Below are 21,433 nucleotides of genomic sequence, written 5' to 3'. Positions count from 1 at the left end.
CTTCCATACAAAAGCATTCCTAAAAATTACATTCTTATACCTAAAAGTTACATTTTTATACTAAGCTTATATGATTTATAAAAAGAAATACAAAAACAAATACTGTATTGAAATGTACACAAAAAGACATATTGAAATCCTTTGGTCTCTGCTGAAAAGTTCATAGCCCTCTAAGAAAGCAGGAGAGACCTACTCCCCCTCCCTTCAGAATGTCACAGAGGAGAGAGAGTGACATAAAGATCAAAGTGATCAAATTACAAATGTAGTTCTTTTTATAATTCCTTAGGTTTAAAAATATACATTCACACACATTGTCACTCAGCACTAACAAAATCGGCTATGTCCCTGACCCCCTGATTACCATGTATTGCAATTTACAGAAAAGATGCTGAGCCTGTAAATACAGGCAAGAGCAAAGTGGAAATGTCCAATCAGATTGGTGCACAAAAAAGTGTCTTTCAACTCATCTGATAAATCCAATGGTCTTTATTAATCCAAATTAGCTCATACATCCAAAGCAACTCAACGACTCGACATGATAATGTTTCGGCCACCCGGCCTGCATCAGGAGTCTTAGGAGTCTTTGGGTATCAAATAGTCTCAAATGGTCTAAAGCAAAACGAACAAACCGTTGCTCCGAATCTGTAACACCACAGAATAGCACAGCTTTGCAGTGAAGGAAATACAAACAGCTTACATCTATTGTCTAACTTCAGATCTACAGATTCAGTTTCGTTTACCAAACAGACAGAGACAGTTCCTAAAATCCCTCCCAGCAGTTTCATTGATGGATCAAGTCATTTACTAAGGCCAGGGAACCAGACAGACATCTGTACGTTAAGTCAGGACTCGATTAATCAGTTGAGCCGGCCAGAGCCACGAGGTCTACAAACTCCAAGAGGAATTAAGCTGGCTTAGCAGACAGGTCGGTTCTCAGACCAGACACAAGTGACCAATCGAGTAGCCGGCGGTCAAAAGACCGTCACGTCCCTGTTCGTGCGCCAAATGAAAGGTCACTTTGGGCAGCCAAAAAACCTAGATACTTGAAGAAGGCACAGATAGTTTATTAGCATATGTATGCGACTCCCGAGCTCCAAGCTGGCTTCAGAAGTGCAGAAAAAAGGATGTTACAGAGATATTTATACATTCTTCTGGCTATACAACTGAATTCTAGAAAAAACTTTTCACGTGTTACTTTTCTTAACAATCATTGGTCCTCAGCTCACACTAGCAGGTCACTAGCAAGTCACTTATCTAGGCCCTGCAGTCTTTCTGTTGCATGTCGTTTATGCTGAGATAGCCATAAGAAGTTAGAATGTCCAAGCTAACACCCAGTACAGGCATGAGATAAATTAGGTCTGCAGCTAAACATAATTCAGCATTTTATTAAAGAGAAAACTTAGTTCAACACTTAGGAAAACCAGTTCCAGACTCCTTCAGTACTTGGAAAACCAGTCCCAGACTCCTTCATAAGCACAACTATAAGAGCTATTGTTCAAAAAGCTGATCTAAGCATGTCACATGAGGGGCAAGCATGTGAAAGGAGAGGATAGTGCCCAAATATGGGCAACTGTAAATATGGTCAGAGGTCTGGTGAATAAGGGAATGGGAGATGTAATTAGGGGTGGAGAAACAGGAAGTAGGTATAATAGAATCTGATTGGTTATGAACCATCTTTGCTCTATCCAATGGGCAGACAGGCAGGAGGGACCAGGAAAAGTTTGTACTTACTATTGTGACAAACCCAGGTCCATTTGGGGTTTTTCTGATAACAAACCCAAATCCGTCCCGGGTTTTGTCCCAAGCAGCAAGAGAAACTACACTGAGCCTAGGTGCAGGAGTGCTGATCAGGTGACCTGCCAATTAACTGATGAAGCTGACTTCTGCTCAGACATTGATATGGAGGTAGAAGAAACAGAGAAGGAGAAGGTTGCATGGAAAAGCTATGCTCTGTGCAGACCTGTCCCTGCCACTGTCAGAAGTCTGAGACCATTTGAGCAGTCTATTAGAAACAGGGCTAGGAAGAAACCTGCTGGTGGTAATAGGAAGCTGGCTGGTGTGTGGAATACCCTTCCCCCACCTACTCAGAAGGGGAGTGGCTCTCCACTGGATATAATGTGGCTCCTAAGAATATTCATGGAAACACAGTAAGCATGAAAGTGGGAAGTTGCTGGGTTTTGTCAGTATATAACCCTGTGCTGCCAGCTTAACTAGAACTTTGTTAAAGCCAATTTAGAAACTCTCCGGAAAAGCCAAACCTAGGGGTTTTTGGAAAGTAGGAAAGTTTGAATGTATTTCCTGTATGTTGAACAAGCTGGGAAATGTCGTTACTTCTGCACAGCTGTGACTCGTATCTGCAGTAGCATTTTCAGGGGAAACGTATGCTTGATACTGAGAGGGATCAGTACAGTATTTGTGTGCTATGAACTGGGTGTTGGAATACTACTTATTAAAACAATACTGCTCTGGTGAAGAGGACTATGTTTCTTACCTGATTAAAGTCCAGAAGCAGGGAACTGGACATCTTTCATTTTGAGATTTAAGTTTTTCTACTGTGTACAGTGACTGAATGTTTTTGCTATAAGTTCATGCCAATGCAAGTTACCCTGTATTATAAGGCGGAAGCCTGTAGTCTTGGTTTCTTCAACCTGTGGTTGGAATAAAGCTATTTTTGTTTTTCCATTCCTGACTGGGACTCTTTTACCTTGGGTGCTCATGAGACAGAGATTGTGCCTGAAATAAGACCTGAGGGATTCCTTTGTGGTACGGGACGTGCCGGATCTAGATTTTGGTCGCAGCTCTACACGCTTGCTGCGCTTTACAGGAGCGTGGTTGTGACAAGTTGGTATCAAGAGTGTGATCGGGTACCTCCTTCAGGTGAAGAATGGCATAGCAAGGTGGAAAAATGTTTTTTTTGTTTTTGTTTGTTCCTTTCTTTCTGGATTTTCACTTGTCTGGATTTACATTGCCGGAGGAAAAGTTTGTTTGTACCAAGCTTCTGGAAGTAGCTTTAACCTGGATTTATAAGTCTTCAGAACAGCATTGCCGGAACTTACATAGGAGCAACTGGATCAACTGCGGAGGAATCCACAACAGCGCATCGCAGGAGAGTGTTCTAGGAGTGGAGCCAGTAACCAGATGACCCCTGGAGTTTCCAGGGAGGTCCTGGAAGAAGGGCGGTGCTCTCTGTAAGGAGCACAAAGGCGAAGACTCACCAGTACTAAGGTAAGTGCACTAGACAGAGGGTCTAGGAGGGTGGTGCTGGGGGTCATTGACCATTGAGATGACACACTTGGATCGAGTGTTTGTGTTCACATTTTCACAGATCCAGGATGGAGTCTTCAGCATTGGCAGCAGTGGCAGCGGAGCGTCACAGGCAGAATGAGGAGCTGATGAAGGTCATAGACGCCAACCAGGGTCTGTGCCAGGCGAGCCAAGAAGCAGCAGAGCGGCACCACAAGGACTTTGTCCGTGTAATGGAGGCACAGGCACAGATGATGGGACAGCTATTGCAAGCCACATCAGGTGGTTCAGTGGTGAATACGGTACTGGGGGTCTTACCTTTACAGCCTACGGTAGGGCAAAACGTGTTGAACATGATAAATTTAAGTAAAATTACACTGAAAGATGCCCCAGATGACTTTTTAAATTCTTTTGAAAGAATTGCCACAGCAGCAGGTTGGCCAACTGACCAGTGGGCAGATAGATTGCTACTCTGTTTAGCAGGGGAGTCCTTGGCGGCCTTCCAAACTTTGGCACCAAGACAGGTGAATAATTATCAGGTCATTAAAGCCCATATCCTAGGCTTTCTGGGTTTTATAAGGGAACACTACAGGCAGGCTTTTCGTAGGATGCAGTGGCAGGAGAAGGAGAGACCTAGGGTACTCTTACAACGCCTCATGAAAATGGCAGAAAGGTGGCTGCAACCAGTATTAACTGACCCCGGAGCTTTATTCGCGGAAATTGTATTAGAACAATTTCTGGAAACTATGCCCTCTGATATACTGTCTCATTTTCAAAGTAACCCATGGCATGGCACCCAGTTACCTAAATAACCGTTTTCACTACTACCACCCACCAAGAAAAAGGAGAACACAGAACCTCTTCACCTATCCACCACTCAACGGTACCTGTCGTAAGAAACTCTATGACAACCTCCTGGGGACACAGGCAGCCAAAATAGACTCTGACATCTCTAAATTACTGACCAAAACAACAGACATAAAAGAGTTCCGCAAAGAAATAAAAACACTACTGTTCAAAAAATATCTCCCATCACTCTAACCACCGCCCAATGAGTTCCCATTCAACGACTTCGGAATCACTCATCCATATTATCTCTTTGTCTGTGATCAAGAATGTACTATAACTCTTCTACACTACACCCGACTTAACTGATCGAGTTGACATGTATTACCTCTGCAAAATGCATTATCTTCTGCTATATGTATTATCTTCTGTAACAAGTAATATCTTCTGTGAAATTGTAATATCATAACTCTTCACTGTTCCTGTAACTTACTCCTATCCTGAAATGTAATTCTACTGGAATGTCCCAGATATTTTCTATATTGTAATCCGCCTAGAACCGCAAGGCACAGGCGGAATAGAAATCCGTAATGTAATGTAATGTAATATACAAAATTGGGTCCGTAGGCAGGGATGCCAAGACCTGACCCAAACCTTGACAGTGGTAAAGGCGTACCTAGATGCCCAAAGTAGGGTAGAGATTGTGAGACCTGCATTTAGAACACACCCACCCACATCCATCCCGACACATACACCTGGGGATAAAGGACCCAGTGGGAATAGGTTTTCTAGAACCCAGGGTAATACCCTGAGGAAATTTACACCTACTACAGCGGTGCAATGTTTTAAGTGCAGGGAAAGAAGATACCAACAGAAGGCGTGTTCTGTGGTAGCGTGCAGGATACCAGGGGGGCATACCTGAAGGGGAGATGAATATTTTCTACCAGTATCAGTGGGTGGACAAGAGGTGGAGGCATTATTAGAGTCGGGAGCTGATCAGTCAATGATGGCCTATCAGTTCTAGCGGAAGATATTTCCCAGGGAGAGGAAAATGTGGATGGAGGAAAAGTTAGAATACAGTGTGTCCATGGAGAGACTAGACAATATCCGATGCGGCCCACCCTCATAAGATACAGGGATAAGGTGTATAGGACCACGTTAGCCATTGTTCCTGAGGCCCCCTTTGAAGTCATTTTGGGACGCAACTGGTGGGGGTTCCCAGAGGTTATGAAAGAGAAGCAGTGCTTGTTAAATACGCGCTCACAGGCACGCATTGAAGATGGGGAGGAAACTCGGTTAGGGGAGATCTTTCCCTTTACAGGAGAGGCATTCCAGGAAGCAAGGCAGAAAGGTGAGCGTAAGACGCGGGCCCAGAAAAGGAGGCAGCAACAAAGGAAGGGCAGGGCAATGGGACAGGTTAAGAGGACTAAGGAGGTTCCATGGCTGCACAAAGAAGTAATGGAAACTTTCCCTACCTTTAGAGCTGAACAGAAGGATGATCCTACTCTGAAGGAAGGATGGCAGAGGGCAGGAGAAAGACAGGAAGGGGAGAGGCAGGGGCTGTTGTAAAAGGAAGGTCCTGGTAGTGTCCCGGGTAGTAGAGAACAACAATTGGTAGTACCCCAAGGGTTTAGAAAACTAGTATTGAGGGTAGCTCATGACCACCCGTTATCAGGACATAAGGAGGCGGAGGCCACCCTTACCCAGGTTACTCGGAGGTTCTTTTGGCCAGGGATCAGGCAGAAAGTGATAGAATTCTTCCGGTCCTGTCCGATCTGCCAGAAGCTGTCCTTGGCAAGACCAGCGAAGGCACCTCTTATACCCATCCCTATAATTGAAGAACCAGTAGAGCATTTAGGGATGGACATAATAGGGCCCCTGGAAAAGACTCCTAGAGGTAATGTGTTCATCCTGGTGGTGATGGACGTGGCAACCAGTTTCCTTGGGCATTTCCCCTCAGGAAAACAACATCTACGGCTATTATGAAAGAATTGCTGGGGCTATTTTGTTTGGTGGGATTTCCCAGGGAGGTTTTGACTGACCAGGGGAGCAAATTTCTGTCGGCGGAGATAAGGTTGTTCTGGGAAGGGTTTGGTATTAGACACATCAAAACTTCCGCTTATCATCCGTAGGCGAATGGGATGGTAGAAAGGTTTAATCAAACCATTAAACAAATGCTTAAAAAAGGGATAGGAGAGGAACCAAGGGATTGGGACTTACTGGTATCTTTCGTTCTTTTTGCTGCTCGCGAGAAAGTACAGGACTCTTTAGGCATAAGCCCCTATGAACTAATGTTTGGGCGTTCTCCGAGGGGGGTGCTGGACATGCTTAGAGACAAATGGGACTTTCCAGAAGAGACAGAAAGTAATATTATAACATATCTGGCATGACTTAAGGAAGGGTTGAAGCGGGCGCTGGTTCAGGGGAAGGAAAATTTAGAGTGGAACCAACAGCGACAGAAGACCTATTACGATAGGAAAGCAAGGGCATTGTAGTTGCAGGTGGGAGATCAGGTATTGATGTTAATACCGACCAACTCTCACAAATTCTTGGCCCAATGGAAGGGGCCAGGGACAGTCATAGAAAAGATAGAGGATGTGTACTACAGAGTAAAGGATAGGAGGGGGCATGTGCAGACATATATTAATTTGCTCAAGCCCTGGAAGGATAGAGTGGCACTTACATTACTTGCACAGCGGGGGCAAGAAGGTGACTTGGGTCCACAAGTGGCTGAATTTGACACACAAGGGGAGGTGAATATAGGTACGGACCTCTCTCAAAGGCAATTGAGGCAGGTGCAGGCAGTGGTTAGTCAATTTGGAGATATATTTTCCCCACTGCCTGGCAGGACGGAAGTGGTGGCCCATGATATTGTGACCAACCTGGGGAAGGTGATTCGGGTACGTCCATATAGATTAAGAACATAAGAAGTTGCCTCCACTGGGTCAGACCAGAGGTCCATCGCGCCCAGTGGTCCGCTTCTACGGCGGCCCATCAGGTCTATGACCTGTGAAGTGGTTCATGATCATTTCTACTTCTATCTGTACCCCTCTACTTCTATCTGTACCCCTCAATCCCCTTATCCTTTAGGAACCTATCTAAACCTTCCTTGAACCCCTGTAATATGCTCTGGCCTATCACAACCTCTGGAAGCGCGTTCCATGTGTCAACCACCCTCTGGATAAAAAAGAACTTCCTAGCATTTGTTCTAAACCTGTCCCCTCTCAGTTTCTCCGAGTGACCCCTTGTACTTGTGGTTCCCCACAGTCTGAAGAATCTGTCCCTGTCTACCTTCTCTATGCCCTTCAGGATTTTGAAGGTTTCTATCATGTCTCCTCTACGTATCCGCTTTTCCAGGGAGAACAGCCCCAGCATTTTCAACCTGTCAGCGTATGAAAAGTTTTCCATACCTTTTATCAGTTTAGTCGCTCTTCTCTGGACCCCCTCAAGTACTGCCATGTCCTTCTTGAGGTACGGCGACCAGTACTGGACACAGTACTCCAGATGGCGCACCATTGCACGATACAGTGGCATGATGACTTCCTTCATCCTGGTTGTGATACCCTTTTTAATAATACCCAGCATTCTGTTTGCTTTCTTTGAGGCTGTCGCACACTGTGCTGATGCTTTCAGTGTTGGGTCCACCATCATCCCCAGGTCTCTTTCAAGGTTGCTCACCCCTAGCAATGATCCCCCCATTTTGTAGTTGAACATTGGGTTCTTTTTCCCTACATGCATGACTCTGCATTTCTCTATGTTAAAACTCATTTGCCACTTTTTTGCCCACTCTTCCAGTCTTGTTAGGTCCCTTTGCAGGTCTTCACAGTCTTCCGTGGTTCTAACTCTGCTGCAGAGTTTGGTGTCATCAGCAAATTTAATAACCTCACATTTCGTCCCCGTCTCCAGGTCGTTAATAAATATATTGAACAGGAGCGGTCCCAGCACTGACCCCTGTGGAACTCCGCTCGTGACCCATTGCCAGTCTGAGTAATGGCCCTTTACTCCAATTCTCTGTTTCCTGTCTGCCAGCCAGTGTTTGATCCATTGGTGGACATCCCCCTGCACCCCGTGGCTCCACAGCTTCTTAAGCAGTCGTTCGTGAGGTACCTTGTCGAAGGCTTTTTGGAAGTCAAGGTAAATGATGTCTATGGATTCCCCTTTATCCATCTGGCTGTTTATTCCCTCAAAGAAGTAAAGCAAGTTCATGAGGCACGACCTTCCCTTGCAGAAGCCGTGCTGGCTCGCCTTCAGTTGACCATTGTTTTCTATGTGTTCGCAGATTGTGTCTTTAACCAGTGCTTCCATCATCTTTCCTGGAACCGAGGTCAAGCTCACCAGCCTGTAGTTTCCTGGGTCACCCCTTGATCCTTTCTTAAAGATGGGCATGGCATTTGCTATTTTCCAGTCCTCTGGGATCTCCCCAGTTTTTAAGGATAGGTTACATATTTGGCAAAGTGTTTCCGCTATTTCATTTCTCAGTTCTTTTAGTACCCTTGGGTGGATGCCGTCTGGACCTGGTGATTTGTCGCTCTTCAGTCTGTCTATCTTTCTGAGGACATCCTCTTTGCTTACCTCTAGTTGGATCAGCTTTTCATCATGGTCTCCGTTTATGATCTCCTCGGGTTGTGGGATATTGGATGTATCCTCTCTCGTGAAGACTGACGAGAAGAACTTGTTTAACCTGTCAGCTATCTCTTTTTCCTCCTTTACCACTCCCTTCCTGTCTCCATCGTCTAATGGTCCCACTTCCTCCCTGGCTGGTTGTTTTCCCTTCACATACCTAAAGAATGGTTTGAAGTTTCTTGCTTCCCCCGCCAGTCTCTCCTCATATTCTCTTTTTGCTTTCCTAACCACTTGGTGACAGTCCTTTTGGTGCCTTTTGTGCACCTTCTGGTTGTCCTTTGTTTGGTCCTTTTCCATTTTCTGAATGATGTTTTCTTGTCACTTATCGCCTTTTTCACTGCATTTGTTATCCATGCCGGGTTTTGGTTCGATTCTTTTTGCACCCTTTCCTAAACCTGGGGACGTACAGGTTTTGTGCTTCGTGCACCGTGCCCTTGAGTAGGGCCCAAACTTCCTCAACGGTCTCCATCTTCCATGAGCTGTTGCTGAGCTTCTTTCCCACCGTTTTCCTCATGGCCTTGTAATTTCCTTTTCTGAAATTGAGTGCTGTCGTTGTGGTTCTTTTCACCTTTGATGTTCCTATTTCTAGCTTGCACTGGATCATGTTGTGATCGCTGTTTCCTAGTGGCGCTAGTACTACCACTTCCTTTGAGGGTCCCCCTAGCCCATTGAGGATTAGGTCAAGAGTGGCATCTCCTCGAATTGGTTCCGTGACCAGCTGTTCCATGAAACAGTCCCTCACCGCCTCCAGGAATTTTGTTTCTCTCGTGCAATTTGAGTGTCCAATGCTCCAGTCTATTCCAGGGTAGTTGAAATCCCCCATCACCACCACACTTCCGCTTTTGCATACCTGCCTCAATTCAGCCTCCAGGTCCTGGTCGTTTGCTTCCGGTTGTCCTGGTGGGCGATAGTACAGTCCCAATTTTATGTCTGCTCCATTTCCTCCTGTCAGCTTAACCCATAGTGATTCCAAGCCATCCGCCCCTACTGTTATTTCCATCCTGGTTGACGGAATGGAGTCCTTTATATATAGCACTATTCCTCCACCCTTCTTGTGTGTCCTGTCCCTCCTATAGAGTTTGTACTCTGGTAGGACCACATCCCATTTGTTGTCTTCGGACCACCATGTTTCTGTGACTCCAATTATGTCTAGGTCCTCCTTACTGGCTATAACTTTTTAAGTCCCTGTTGTTTACCTTCTCTATTGGTTTTCCTCGTGGTTTGGTGCTCCTGCCGATCCCTTCATGGGCTGCCAGCCCCCGAGCCTCGTTCCGTTCATCCTCCTCCTGTGGTGTGTCTATCTCGTCATCAGCCTGCTTCCCCATTTTTGGGTGTCCCTCTGGCTCCAGCTGTTTCCTCCTTTTACCGCTCTTTAATTTCATTAGCTCTTTGGGCCCCTGCATTGCGTCTTTGGGGTTTTTTTTCAAAAAATGTCCACTCAGTCTCGAGCTCTCTATCGCCTTTTCCCAGTTCAGTATCTTTGTTTGATACTCTAGTCTGATGTGTCGATGTCAGATCAACTATCGTATTTCCCCTTGTCCTCAGTTTAAAGCCATGTCTATGCCGTTTTGGATGTTGCGTACCAGCATCCTCGTCCCAGAAGAAAAGAAGAAATTGGTAGAAGAATTAGTCCAGTAAATGCTTACCTTGGGGGTGATAGAGCCTTCACAGAGCCCTTAGTGCAGCCAATTGTGATTGTTCCCAAGGCGGACGGGACACCTTGGTTCTGTATTGATTTCAGGCAACTGAATGAGGTGGCTCAGTTCGACGCATTCCCGATACCCAGAGTGGATAAACTATTGGATAGACCAGGCCAGGCTCAGTTTTTGTCAACCTTAGATCTTACTAAAGGGTACTGGCAGATTCCTCTCACAGAGTCAGCGCGAATGAAGACAGCGTTCAGCACCCCGCGGGGCTTGTTCCAGTTCAGGTGCATTCCTTTTGGGCTTCACGGGGCAGCTGCAACTTGTTAGCACTTAGTCCGCGAGGTGCTCAGGGACCATCAGGAGTACGCAGATGCATACATTGACGATATCGTGATACACTCCATAATGTGGGAACATCTTGTACACCTAGCTATGGTACTGAGGGTAGTAAGGAAGGCAGGGCTTACAGTGAACCCGAAAAAGTGCTTCCTAGCTCAAAGGGAGGTTAAATATTTAGGGTACATTGTAGGGAGAGGACACATAAGACCTTTGGTAGTTAAGGTCGAATGCATCTGGTCTTATCCCCGGCCTAGCAATAATAAGCAGCTTAGGGCTTTCCTGGGGTTGATTGGGTATTATAGGTGATTCATCTCGCACTTCTCAGCACGGGCAGGGCCCCTCACAGACATGCTAAGGAAGGGGAGTCCAGAAACTCTGTGTTGGGCGGAAACCACTAATCGAGCAATTGAAACCCTGAAAGTTTGTGTACCCGTCCAGTATTAAAGGCTATTGATTTCACTCAACCGTTGGTCTTACAGACTGACACATCTGGCACAGGGCTAAGAGTAGTCCTTAGCCAGGAAAGGCAGGGGATAGAACACCCGGTATTGTACCTTAGTAGAAAACTGCACCCGAATGAGCAGAGGTATGCTACTGTGGAACATGAATGTCTGGCAGTAAAATGGGCAGTACAAACACTGGAACATTACCTGCAGGATAGAGAGTTCACATTGGCCACACTGATCACGCTGCATTAAGGTGGCTGAATACCATGCGGAATAACAATGCACGGCTCACCCGATGGTATTTGGCACTACAGGCATTCAAATTTACAGTGGTTCATAGACCGGGTAAATTGAACACTAATGTAGATATCTTGTCCCGGATCCCGGAGAATATGGGGGGTCCTTCCACTACGAGCAGGAGTCAGCTGTTAAGTGTGGGGGAATGTGACAAACCCAGGTCCATTTGGGGTTTTTCTGATAACAAACCCAAATCCGTCCCGGGTTTTGTCCCAAGCAGCAAGAGAAACTACACTGAGCCTAGGTGCAGGAGTGCTGATCAGGTGACCTGCCAATTAACTGATGAAGCTGACTTCTGCTCAGACATTGATATGGAGGTAGAAGAAACAGAGAAGGAGAAGGTTGCAGGGAAAAGCTATGCTCTGTGCAGACCTGTCCCTGCCACTGTCAGAAGTCTGAGACCATTTGAGCAACATATTAGAAACAGGGCTAGGAAGAAACCTGCTGGTGGTAATAGGAAGCTGGCTGGTGTGTGGAATACCCTTCCCCCACCTACTCAGAGGGGGAGTGGCTCTCCACTGGATATAACGTGGCTCCTAAAAACAGGAAGGGGGCACTCAGAAGGGAAGTTTGCAGGAGAGTGGAAAGCTGTGGAGAGCCAGCCACTCTCAGACTATCCTATGGTGGAGGCAGAGGAGTTACCTCCTATCTGGAATCCTGGGGAGCAGCCAGAGGGAGAATCTGTGGAGATACAAGAAAGCCATGTCGGTGCTGATACCCAGCCCTCAGCCATGGAAACACAGTAAGCATGAAAGTGGGAAGTTGCTGGGTTTTGTCAGTATATAACCCTGTGCTACCAGTTTAACTAGAACTTTGTTAAAGCCAATTTAGAAACTCTCCGGAAAAGCCAAACCTAGGGGTTTTTGGAAAGTAGGAAAGTTTGAATGTATTTCCTGTATGTTGAACAAGCTGGGAAATGTCGTTACTTCTGCACAGCTGTGACTCATATCTGCAGTAGCGTTTTCAGGGGAAACGTATGCTTGATACTGAGAGGGATCAGTACAGTATTTGTGTGCTATGAACTGGGTGTTGAAATACTACTTATTAAAACATTACTGCTCTGGTGAAGAGGACTATGTTTTTTACCTGATTAAAGTCCAGAAGCAGGGAACTGGACATCTTTCATTTTGAGATTTAAGTTTTTCTACTGTGTACAGTGACTGAATGTTTTTGCTATAAGTTCATGCCAATGCAAGTTACCCTGTATTATAAGCCTGTAGTCTTGGTTTCTTCAACCTGTAGTTAGAATAAAGCTATTTTTGTTTTGCCATTCCTGACTGGGACTCTTTTACCTTTGGTGCTCATGAGACAGAGATTGTGCCTGAAATAAGACCAGAGGGATCCCTTTGTGGTAAGGGACGCGCCGGATCTAGATTTTGGTCGCAGCTCTACACGCTTGCTGGGCTTTACAGGAGCGTGGTTGTGACACTATATAATCAATGAATGTAAAACCTCTGTGGAGTTCTTTACAGATTTGGGCAGCGTTTCTCACAGTATGTCAAGCTCCATCTCTGGCAGTATTCAAATCCAAGCTAAAAGTCTACTTTGAAACTAGTTTTAACTCCTAACTCCTACTAACTTGTAAAGTACCCACGCCTGTTTTAGAAATTCCCTAACCTCCATTTGTCCTGTTTGTCTGTTTTAATTATATTGTAAGCTCTATTGAGCAGGGATTCCATCTTATGTTTAATGTAATAATAATAATAATTTTATTTTTATATACCGCCATACCGGACGTTCTAGACGGTTCATAACAATCAAGCCTAATACATACAATACAGATGAATACATCAATTAAAAAAACATCAAAAAAATTCAGAGATTAAATGCATACAATATAGATGAAATACAACAATTTGAGATAAAATAGGATAAAAAGGTATTAAGTTGTGTCTTTATCTGTTTTCTAAAATCAAGGTAAGAGGAAGCTTCTAATATAATTTTTGCAAGCTATGTTTTCAATTTGACGGCCAATGTACAGCTCTACATATGTCTAGTAGCACTACAGAAATGATAAATAGTAATATAACTACAAAAAAGACAGAAGGGAGATGGCAAGAGTAGAGAAGGGGAGCTAAGGATTTGAAAGGGAAGGAAAGTTCTGGGTTTAAATATTTGTGGTTTGCAATTGGATAATAAAAGGAGCCACAAAACCCATTAGATGTTAATATTGTCTGTTAAAAGTCAAGCCCAGATGAGCCAAGTCCTGTGATGAGTTGACAGTCTGGATTAGATGGAAATGTTCAGTAGTTCCAGCTTGCTGGGATAAAGGATGGATGAATCATAGGGAGGGTTGAGGATGAATGGGACAGTTTATACCAGATTGATTTTTGTTTGCTGCACCTGCATACTGAACACTGAATATTGTATCTGGTTTTAAAAAATTATATAAATTATAAAAATTATATAAATTGCAGTAAAACCTTAGATTGCAAGTAACTTGATATGCAAGTGTTTTGTAAGACAAGCAAAACGTTTGATTAAATTTTAACTTGATATATAAGCAGTGTCTTGCAATACAAATACATACAGTATACATGCATCACATCATGTTCTCTCTCTGACGCTGCAGGAGTGTAGTGATTGTTCTAAAGGAGCGAGGTCTTGCAAGTTGCAATACAAGTACGTATAGTATTTTGTATTAAAGTTTTTTGGTTGTAGAACGAATCGTCTGAGTTTACATTATTTTCTATAGGGAAATTCGCTTTGATATACGAGTGCTTTGATTCTCATACAATTCTGGAACGAATTATGCTTGCAAACCAAGGTTTTACTGTAATGTTTTAAAAAAAAAACAACAAGTTGTCAGCCCTTGGCCTTCTCTCTGCTGTTCCCTGCCAGAATATGGCAAGGGGAAAATGCCATGGCCAACCAGAAGCATCCAGTCTTAATTACTGCCACAGCTGGTGATAGGATACAATTTTGGAGGTCCACAAAGCGAGGGAGGGAGGGAAGGAAGGAAAGAGAAATGTGGGACCTGCCAGAGGGTGAAGGGAGCAGAGAAGGGAGAACAAAAAGACTGGATCTGTAGGAGAGAGGGGGAAAGTCACCGGTGTCTTGGAAAGAAGGAGAGATGGACTACAAGAATGTGGTAGTGGTGGAGGGCAGAAATCTTGCTCAATGATTTTGACAGAGATGTGTGTGGTTTTATCCATGTGCCCCACTATAGACAGACACATGCTTTTGTCTCTGCATCCTTGTTATTTTATAAAGTGTGTACTCGTCTATGCACACTTCTGCCTCAGGATACCACAAACCCTGTCCCCTTTTGGATAGATAATTTTGGCCATAGAATGATGTATTTGTTCAAAATAATATACTGAACTGCCAGAAAAATCACTTTTACAGAACCAGTAGTTTTGGTATTCACCAAAGTTCTATCTTATAACTAATAACTGAAATCATCAAACTACAATGTGGTAGAATAGCACAGATACCAACCAACCCTATGAAACTAGAGTAGCATAAATCAGAATGAACTGAGTCAAGAGACAGATGTGGGAAAAATATGTCATCATAAGGATGAACCAAGTATAAGTTAAAAACAAATAAAGGAGCTTTTTTGATCCAGAACATGAATGATGTTTTATTATGGCTGCTTCAAAATTAATTCTTGTAGTCTATTTAATGGAAACTATTGTATTTCTATGATTCCTGGGTTGTTATTCTTCATTTACTTTGGTGTCTTTTTGAAGGAGAACAAATCCCTTGATACAGCACCTGAGCACCAATATGAATAAATCAATCAATAAATTAAATGTGTGAAATGGGGTGTCCTCAGTGTGATTTATAAAGTATTTTATATCATCGCTTAAGTTATCTACACAATTAGATGTTTTGAGCACACGTGAGGTGTCCAGTGGTGGTGTGCCGGCACGGATTGTACAATCTGTGCTTTCTATGTTAAGCACTGGAGGTTCTCTCCCATTGCTGACCCTACACACTGAGGACACCCCATTTCATACATTTAATTTATTTATTGATTTATTCATATTGGTGCTCAGGTGCTGTATCAAGCAGGTTTGCCCACCTTTGAGAACCTCTTTGACTTAGGCTGCTTTTGGAGTTTTATTTCTAAGTATCAATAGCAGTAATTATTTTGGGGATTTGGGGGTTGGATTGGTTCTTTTTGGCAGGGATTATCTCTTTTCAGCTACATTATTTTTTAAAAAAATTTTTAAGAAAAAAAAGAAGGGATTCCGGAACTTGGAGACTTAGCAGATGGCAGGCTAACTGTTGAGCTCCCTCCTATGGGCATACTTTATTAGTTTTAAAGTAATAAATATTCTCCAGATTCATTTTAAAAGCTGAAAGAATTTGAAAGAATGGCATCAACAAAATTAAAACTACAAGAAACTCCTGCTAAATCAACTGGGAAGGCTAAAAGATTAAAGGAAGATTCACAAACTGCCAGTGGAGTTCCATTACCTATGGACGCTCTGGACATTATTGAGATAATGGAAGAATTAAGAAATATTAACTTAAACCTAATAGAAATTAAAAAGAAGTGAATCTCATGAACAGTAAGTTTGATATTTTAAATAATAGAATGGACAAATTGGAAGACAAAGTTGGGAAAATTGAGCACATACAACTAACTTATCATAAGATCATAAGATCATAATATCTGGATGGAATTGAATAAGAAAGTAATAGATATGGAAAACAGATCTAGAAATCAGAACATTAGAATTATTGGAATAAAGGAGGGAGCTGAGGGGAAGAATATGATCTCTTTTTTGGAGGATCTAATACCAAAAATTCTTCCAATAAAAATAAAAGGTAATTTAGAAATAGAAAGAGCACATAGAATTGGAAAGAAAAATCCTCAAAATCAAGAAAAACCTAGAACTGTAATATTAAGACTTTTTAGATTCCATCAAGTACTGGATATTTTAAAAGCTGCAAAAATATAACATACAAAGATTCTAAATTGATCTTTCTCCCAGACTTTGCAATAGAGACTGTTCAGGTTAGGAAAAAATTTTTACAACTTAGACAACCTTTGAAAGAAATAGGAGCTCAATATGGTTTATATTATCCTGCGCTAATGAAAATTACATACAAAGGAAAATACCATCAGTTTAGTGATCCAGAAAAACTTAAGGATTTCCTTTCATCACAAGAAACATCTATGAATTAGAATTTAATTTACTTCATGATATGAAAAGTTGACTAAGGGATAATTAAAGAAAGTTATTAGTTAATTGAATATGAAAAGTTTGGCTAGGGAAAAAAAGGAATAAAAGGAAATTAATTTTTTTTCATATACTTTAATGGACATTAAGATGACTGCTACAAATGACTCATTAACTGTATTAGAATGATTAGAAAGTTTCAAATTAAAACTGAAAAGGATTCTAATACAGAATTGAAAACAAATGAGATGATAAATATTCATAAATTCATATTTATCTGATGTCATAGGAGGGAGGGCGGAGCATCGAGTGAGGCCTTGAGGGAATTTTCTTTGGTAACAGCCCTGAGACTAATCCCTGGAGGGTGAATGCTGTGGAACTTTGTGAATGGACAAAGGTTGAGTTGTAGGTGAGCTGTTGCTGCTCTGTGGATTGAATTCCCCTTATAGAGGTAAATAGCAGCTCGCCTCCTCCCTATGGTTTATGGTGCGGTAGTTTTGCTTTGAGCACTAGGGTGCAGGAAGATTATGCGCTTCGGTAGCTCCTGTGGCATTATGAATCATTCTTGGACTGCAAATTGTTCAGCAGACTTCCTGGTGTCAAATAACTTCAGCGCTTCCGGTTTCCAGCGTCTAATAATGCTAAAGGGAGCAGCCATTTGTCACTGCTCTGGAGCCTAGATCTGATAAACTACATGCTGAAGTGATACCCTACAGATCCTCCACTCCCCGCAGCTCATCCTTAACCTGGCCAAAAACAGCTGGCGTCGGATAGTATCAGCGCTTTTTGTTTAAGGGGATAAGCAAAGGAGAAGGAAGCTGACAATGTCCAAATGGTAGCACAATCAAATATGGCTTTAATGACAGAATCGGAAGAAATGTCTGAGCACAAGGAGGTGAAGTTTAAGGATGTTGGAGTGTTTGGATTTATAATATGAATGGATTGTTGTTGGCACCAGCCGCTTCTGAAAATATAGATGCTGCCAGATTCGGTGCCTCAGAGAGAGCTATTATACAGACAAACCAAGGGACAAGAATACTTTGCTGAGGGTTTGTTAATTTCAGTTTTAAAATTGTAGGCCTTTTCTATCATAATTCATATAGTAGCAAATTAAAATGATATTGATGTAAATATTAAGGCCAAAATGATGAGTCATGTTAAGTATATTCGATTTTACTTTTAGGAAAGTGATAGAGGTTAACAGAAATAGATTTATTATAGAAAGTGTAATGTTACAATAGTAATTCTTAAAATAAAATGAAATATTATATTGATATTATCTTAAATAAGATTTGAAAATTATTACATTTTCTGATGTCATAATATTAAAAAGAAAATCCTTATTTATTTTATTTTAAATCATTAATATTTAAATAATTCTATAATTCTGATGGAGTTTAATTTAACTCAATGGTTTTCATGAGCTGGTTAATTATTACTTTGGTGGTAAACATACCTTAATACAGTTATTATTTAAATTAATTAAAGTGAACTGATAGCATAATTGATGTTGATACATTGTATTATTGTAATGCAATAATAGTTTTAAAATCAATTTACCACTTTTAAGAGGGGATGTAAAGAAAATTCTAATGCAGTTTTTGTATTTAGATGGATCTTATTAATATAATGTAATTCAAAGTACATATTATTAACTGAATTGAATTCATGAGGATTTTATATAAAATGCTAGATATTTAATTAAAAGGGTTTTAATTATATTGATTGAGCAATTTTTTATAGCAAAGGAGGAATAGTCAATCAAGATGCTTATGGGAGGGAAAGGGTGGCTGGTCTGAGCAGATGTCTTCAAGTTATTGCATTATTAGGAGGGGAGGGATAGGGGAGGGCATAGGGAATGATTTTTGGTATCATAGAAATATAATATTTAAGGAATTAAGAGTGGGGAAGAATGTTTTATATAGTAAATTGAAGGGAATGATTTATGTATATGCAAATTATAATAAATTAATGTATTTCTTGGAGTTCAAATGTGCTGGAAATAAATATATAGATGGAACAAATTATTTTCGCTAAATGTAAATGGCCTCAACCATCCAATAAAAAGAAAGAAGGTACTTTTATTCTTAAAACAACAGAATATTGATATATGTTGCATCCAGGAGTCTCACTTATCAGCTTTAGAGTCTCAAAAGCTTCATGGAGACTGGATGAAACATTGCTTTTATGCCCCAGCTGTAAAGAAAAAAGCAGTTGTTGCTATATTGGTGAATAAGAGATGTAATGCTACGTTCAAATTAATTGCTGCTGATCCCTTAGGAAGGTGGATACATGTAGACATAAATCTGGGAAATACTACCATGGCGCTATTCAATGTATATGCACCTAATTCTAATCAAATTGAATTTTTCAAATCTCTACAACAATTATTGTTACCACTGGCTGCTTCTAATTTAGTTGTGGCAGGGGATTTTAATGCTCTTATAGATCCTTTAATGGACAAAAAACCTAGTAGAATTATGAAATCATTAGGGTTGGATAATCTGGTTCAAAATGTGATTTAAAAGATATATGGCGAATATTTCATTTTAATGATCGGGAATTTTCGTTCTGCTCCCATGTCCACAAATCATTTTCAAAAATAGATTATATATTTATTTCAAATGCATTAGTTCAGCAAGTAACACAAGCCTCCATTGATTCAATTATTTTATCTGATCATGGTGGGGTGTGGATTAAAATTAAAAGAAGTGATCAGGAGGTTAGAAGATCTGTGTAGAGATTTGATAATGCTTTGCTTGTAGAACCTAATTTTATTGAAAAATTCAGTTAAAAATAAATGATTATTTTCAAATAAATAATACAGAAGATATCTCAGTGGAGACGTTATGGGATGCTTTTAAGGCAACCATAGGAGGCCAAATTATTTCTTTTTCGGCGTATACTAAAAACCAAATTATATATCATTTTTCTAGGTTAGAACAAGAAATTAAGATATTGGAATCAAAATTAAAGGATAAATGGGAATATTCTATTTTATAAGATCTTTTGAAAGCTAAAGGGAAATATAATGAGATTTCTTCTAAAATGATAAGGAAAGATTTATTTTCTCAACAAGCATTGTAATATGCAAATTCAAATAAGGCGGGAAGATTACTGGCAAATTATTTAAAAGCAAAAAACAAAAAACAAATGTAGTGGTGATAAAAGATGAAAAAGGAAATTCTTGTACACAGATTGATTCTATTTTAAAACAATTTTATAAAGATCTGTATTCTTCTGAGCCTTATTTAAATAAAGAAAAAGATGGATTGGAATTTTTAAGTTTAATCAAGGGGCTGAAAGTTCCTGAGCATATAAAAAAAAGTTTAGAAAAGCCAATATCAATTAAAGAATTGCAAGCAGCATTGAAGTCCCTTAGAGTTGGATCCGCTCCAGGTGGAGATGGTTTTACAGTAGAGTTTTATAAATCATTCCAAATTACTCTATTGCCATATTTACTAAATTTATATCAGAATCAACTAACTAATGGTTGTATTACAGGTACCATGGTGGAATCATTAACTATAGTCTTGCCAAAGCCAAATAAAGATCCCACTCTGGTTTCAAATTACAGGCCTATTTCTTTAATTAATGTTGATGGAAAACTTTTAGCTAAAACTTTAGCAATACGTTTGGGTAAAGCTCTCCCTTTTATTATTGGAATGCACCAAACTGGATTCGTTGCTCAACACTAGGCTTGCCTTGCATATATTGAATTTGTCAAAAGCCTTAAATGATCTGGTTTTTCCTAAATGCCTTGATACAGAGAAGGCTTTTGATCGTGTTGAATGGACCTTCATGTATCAAGCATTGGAATAGTTTGGTATTGGATCAGGATTTATACAAATGGTTCAAACATTGTATAGCTCCCCTGTTGCTAAACTGTATATTAATAATAATTTTTCAGAAGGTTTTAGGTTGCAGAGGGGGGTTATACAAGGCTGTCCCTTATCTCCTCTGCTTTTTGATATTGTATTGGAACCTTTCTTATTAGCTATTCAGCAAGCAGAGGAGATTCAGGGTATTCCTCATAAAGATCGGGAATATAAGGTCTCGGCTTATGCAGATGATATATTGCTTTATTTGAGAAATCCTGGGACAACCATTCCTTCCTTACTTGGAATGATTGAGGAATTTGGAAAATTTTAAGGTTATAAGATAAATTGGAGTAAATCAGAAATTCTTCCACTCAATGTCCTTTGTACAAAAGGTTTGTTTGACTCATTTCCCTTTCTTTGGAAAGAGGATGGAATAAAATATTTAGGCATTTGGATTAAAAATAGGATGGAAGAAACAATGAAAATAAATGAAAAATCGTTATTGCAAAAGGTTACAGACATGTGTGAGCAATGGAATCCTTTACATATTTCATGGTGAGGGAGAGTTCAAACTATTAAGATGATGATTTTGCCTGTAATTTGTTATCAGATGGGTATGTTGCCGGTTTATTTTCAAGGGTCCTTTTATAAAAAATTAAATAGTATTCTTATAAAATTTATTTGACTACAAAGACCAATTGCAGAGGGAGGGGTAAATTTTCCCAATTTATATAGGTATCATCAAGCCTATATTTTGCGCCAGGGTATATATTGGGTCCTCCCAGAACTCATGGAAAAACTTCCAGATTAGTTGTGGCTAGAATGGCAACTCATGTCTCCATTACGCCTTTGTCATGTGCTCAGTATCAAAATGCCTAGTTACAGCAAAGATAATAGAATATTAGCTGATATGTGGAAAACATTGCGTTATGTAAGTAATCTAACAACTATTCCAATTCACAAATCTACAAATCAATCTATATGGGTGAACTCCAAGATTCAAATTGGCGGAGAAAGGCTCGTCTGGAAACATTGGATGATTGCAGGAATACGTATATTAGATGATGTTATTTCTAATGGTAAAATGCTTGAAT

The 21,433-nt window shown here is 40.9% G+C and overlaps 1 protein-coding gene across 1 annotated transcript in view; it reads left to right on the top strand.

The window, feature by feature from the left end:
* The window catches only part of TRPM8 (transient receptor potential cation channel subfamily M member 8), a 2,182,726-nt gene that overhangs the window by 539,350 nt on the left and 1,621,943 nt on the right, over positions 1-21,433 (top strand). The window contains 2 exon segments of the mRNA XM_033944097.1: positions 3,517-3,533; positions 11,605-11,632. Of these exon segments, the coding sequence (XP_033799988.1) occupies positions 3,517-3,533; positions 11,605-11,632 (45 nt within the window).

The sequence above is a fragment of the Geotrypetes seraphini genome, chromosome 5 (genome assembly GCF_902459505.1).
Source record: "Geotrypetes seraphini chromosome 5, aGeoSer1.1, whole genome shotgun sequence".
Classification (NCBI taxonomy): domain Eukaryota; kingdom Metazoa; phylum Chordata; class Amphibia; order Gymnophiona; family Dermophiidae; genus Geotrypetes; species Geotrypetes seraphini.
The sequence above is the reverse complement of the archived record's forward strand: the minus strand, read 5'-3'. Positions and strand labels throughout refer to the sequence as shown.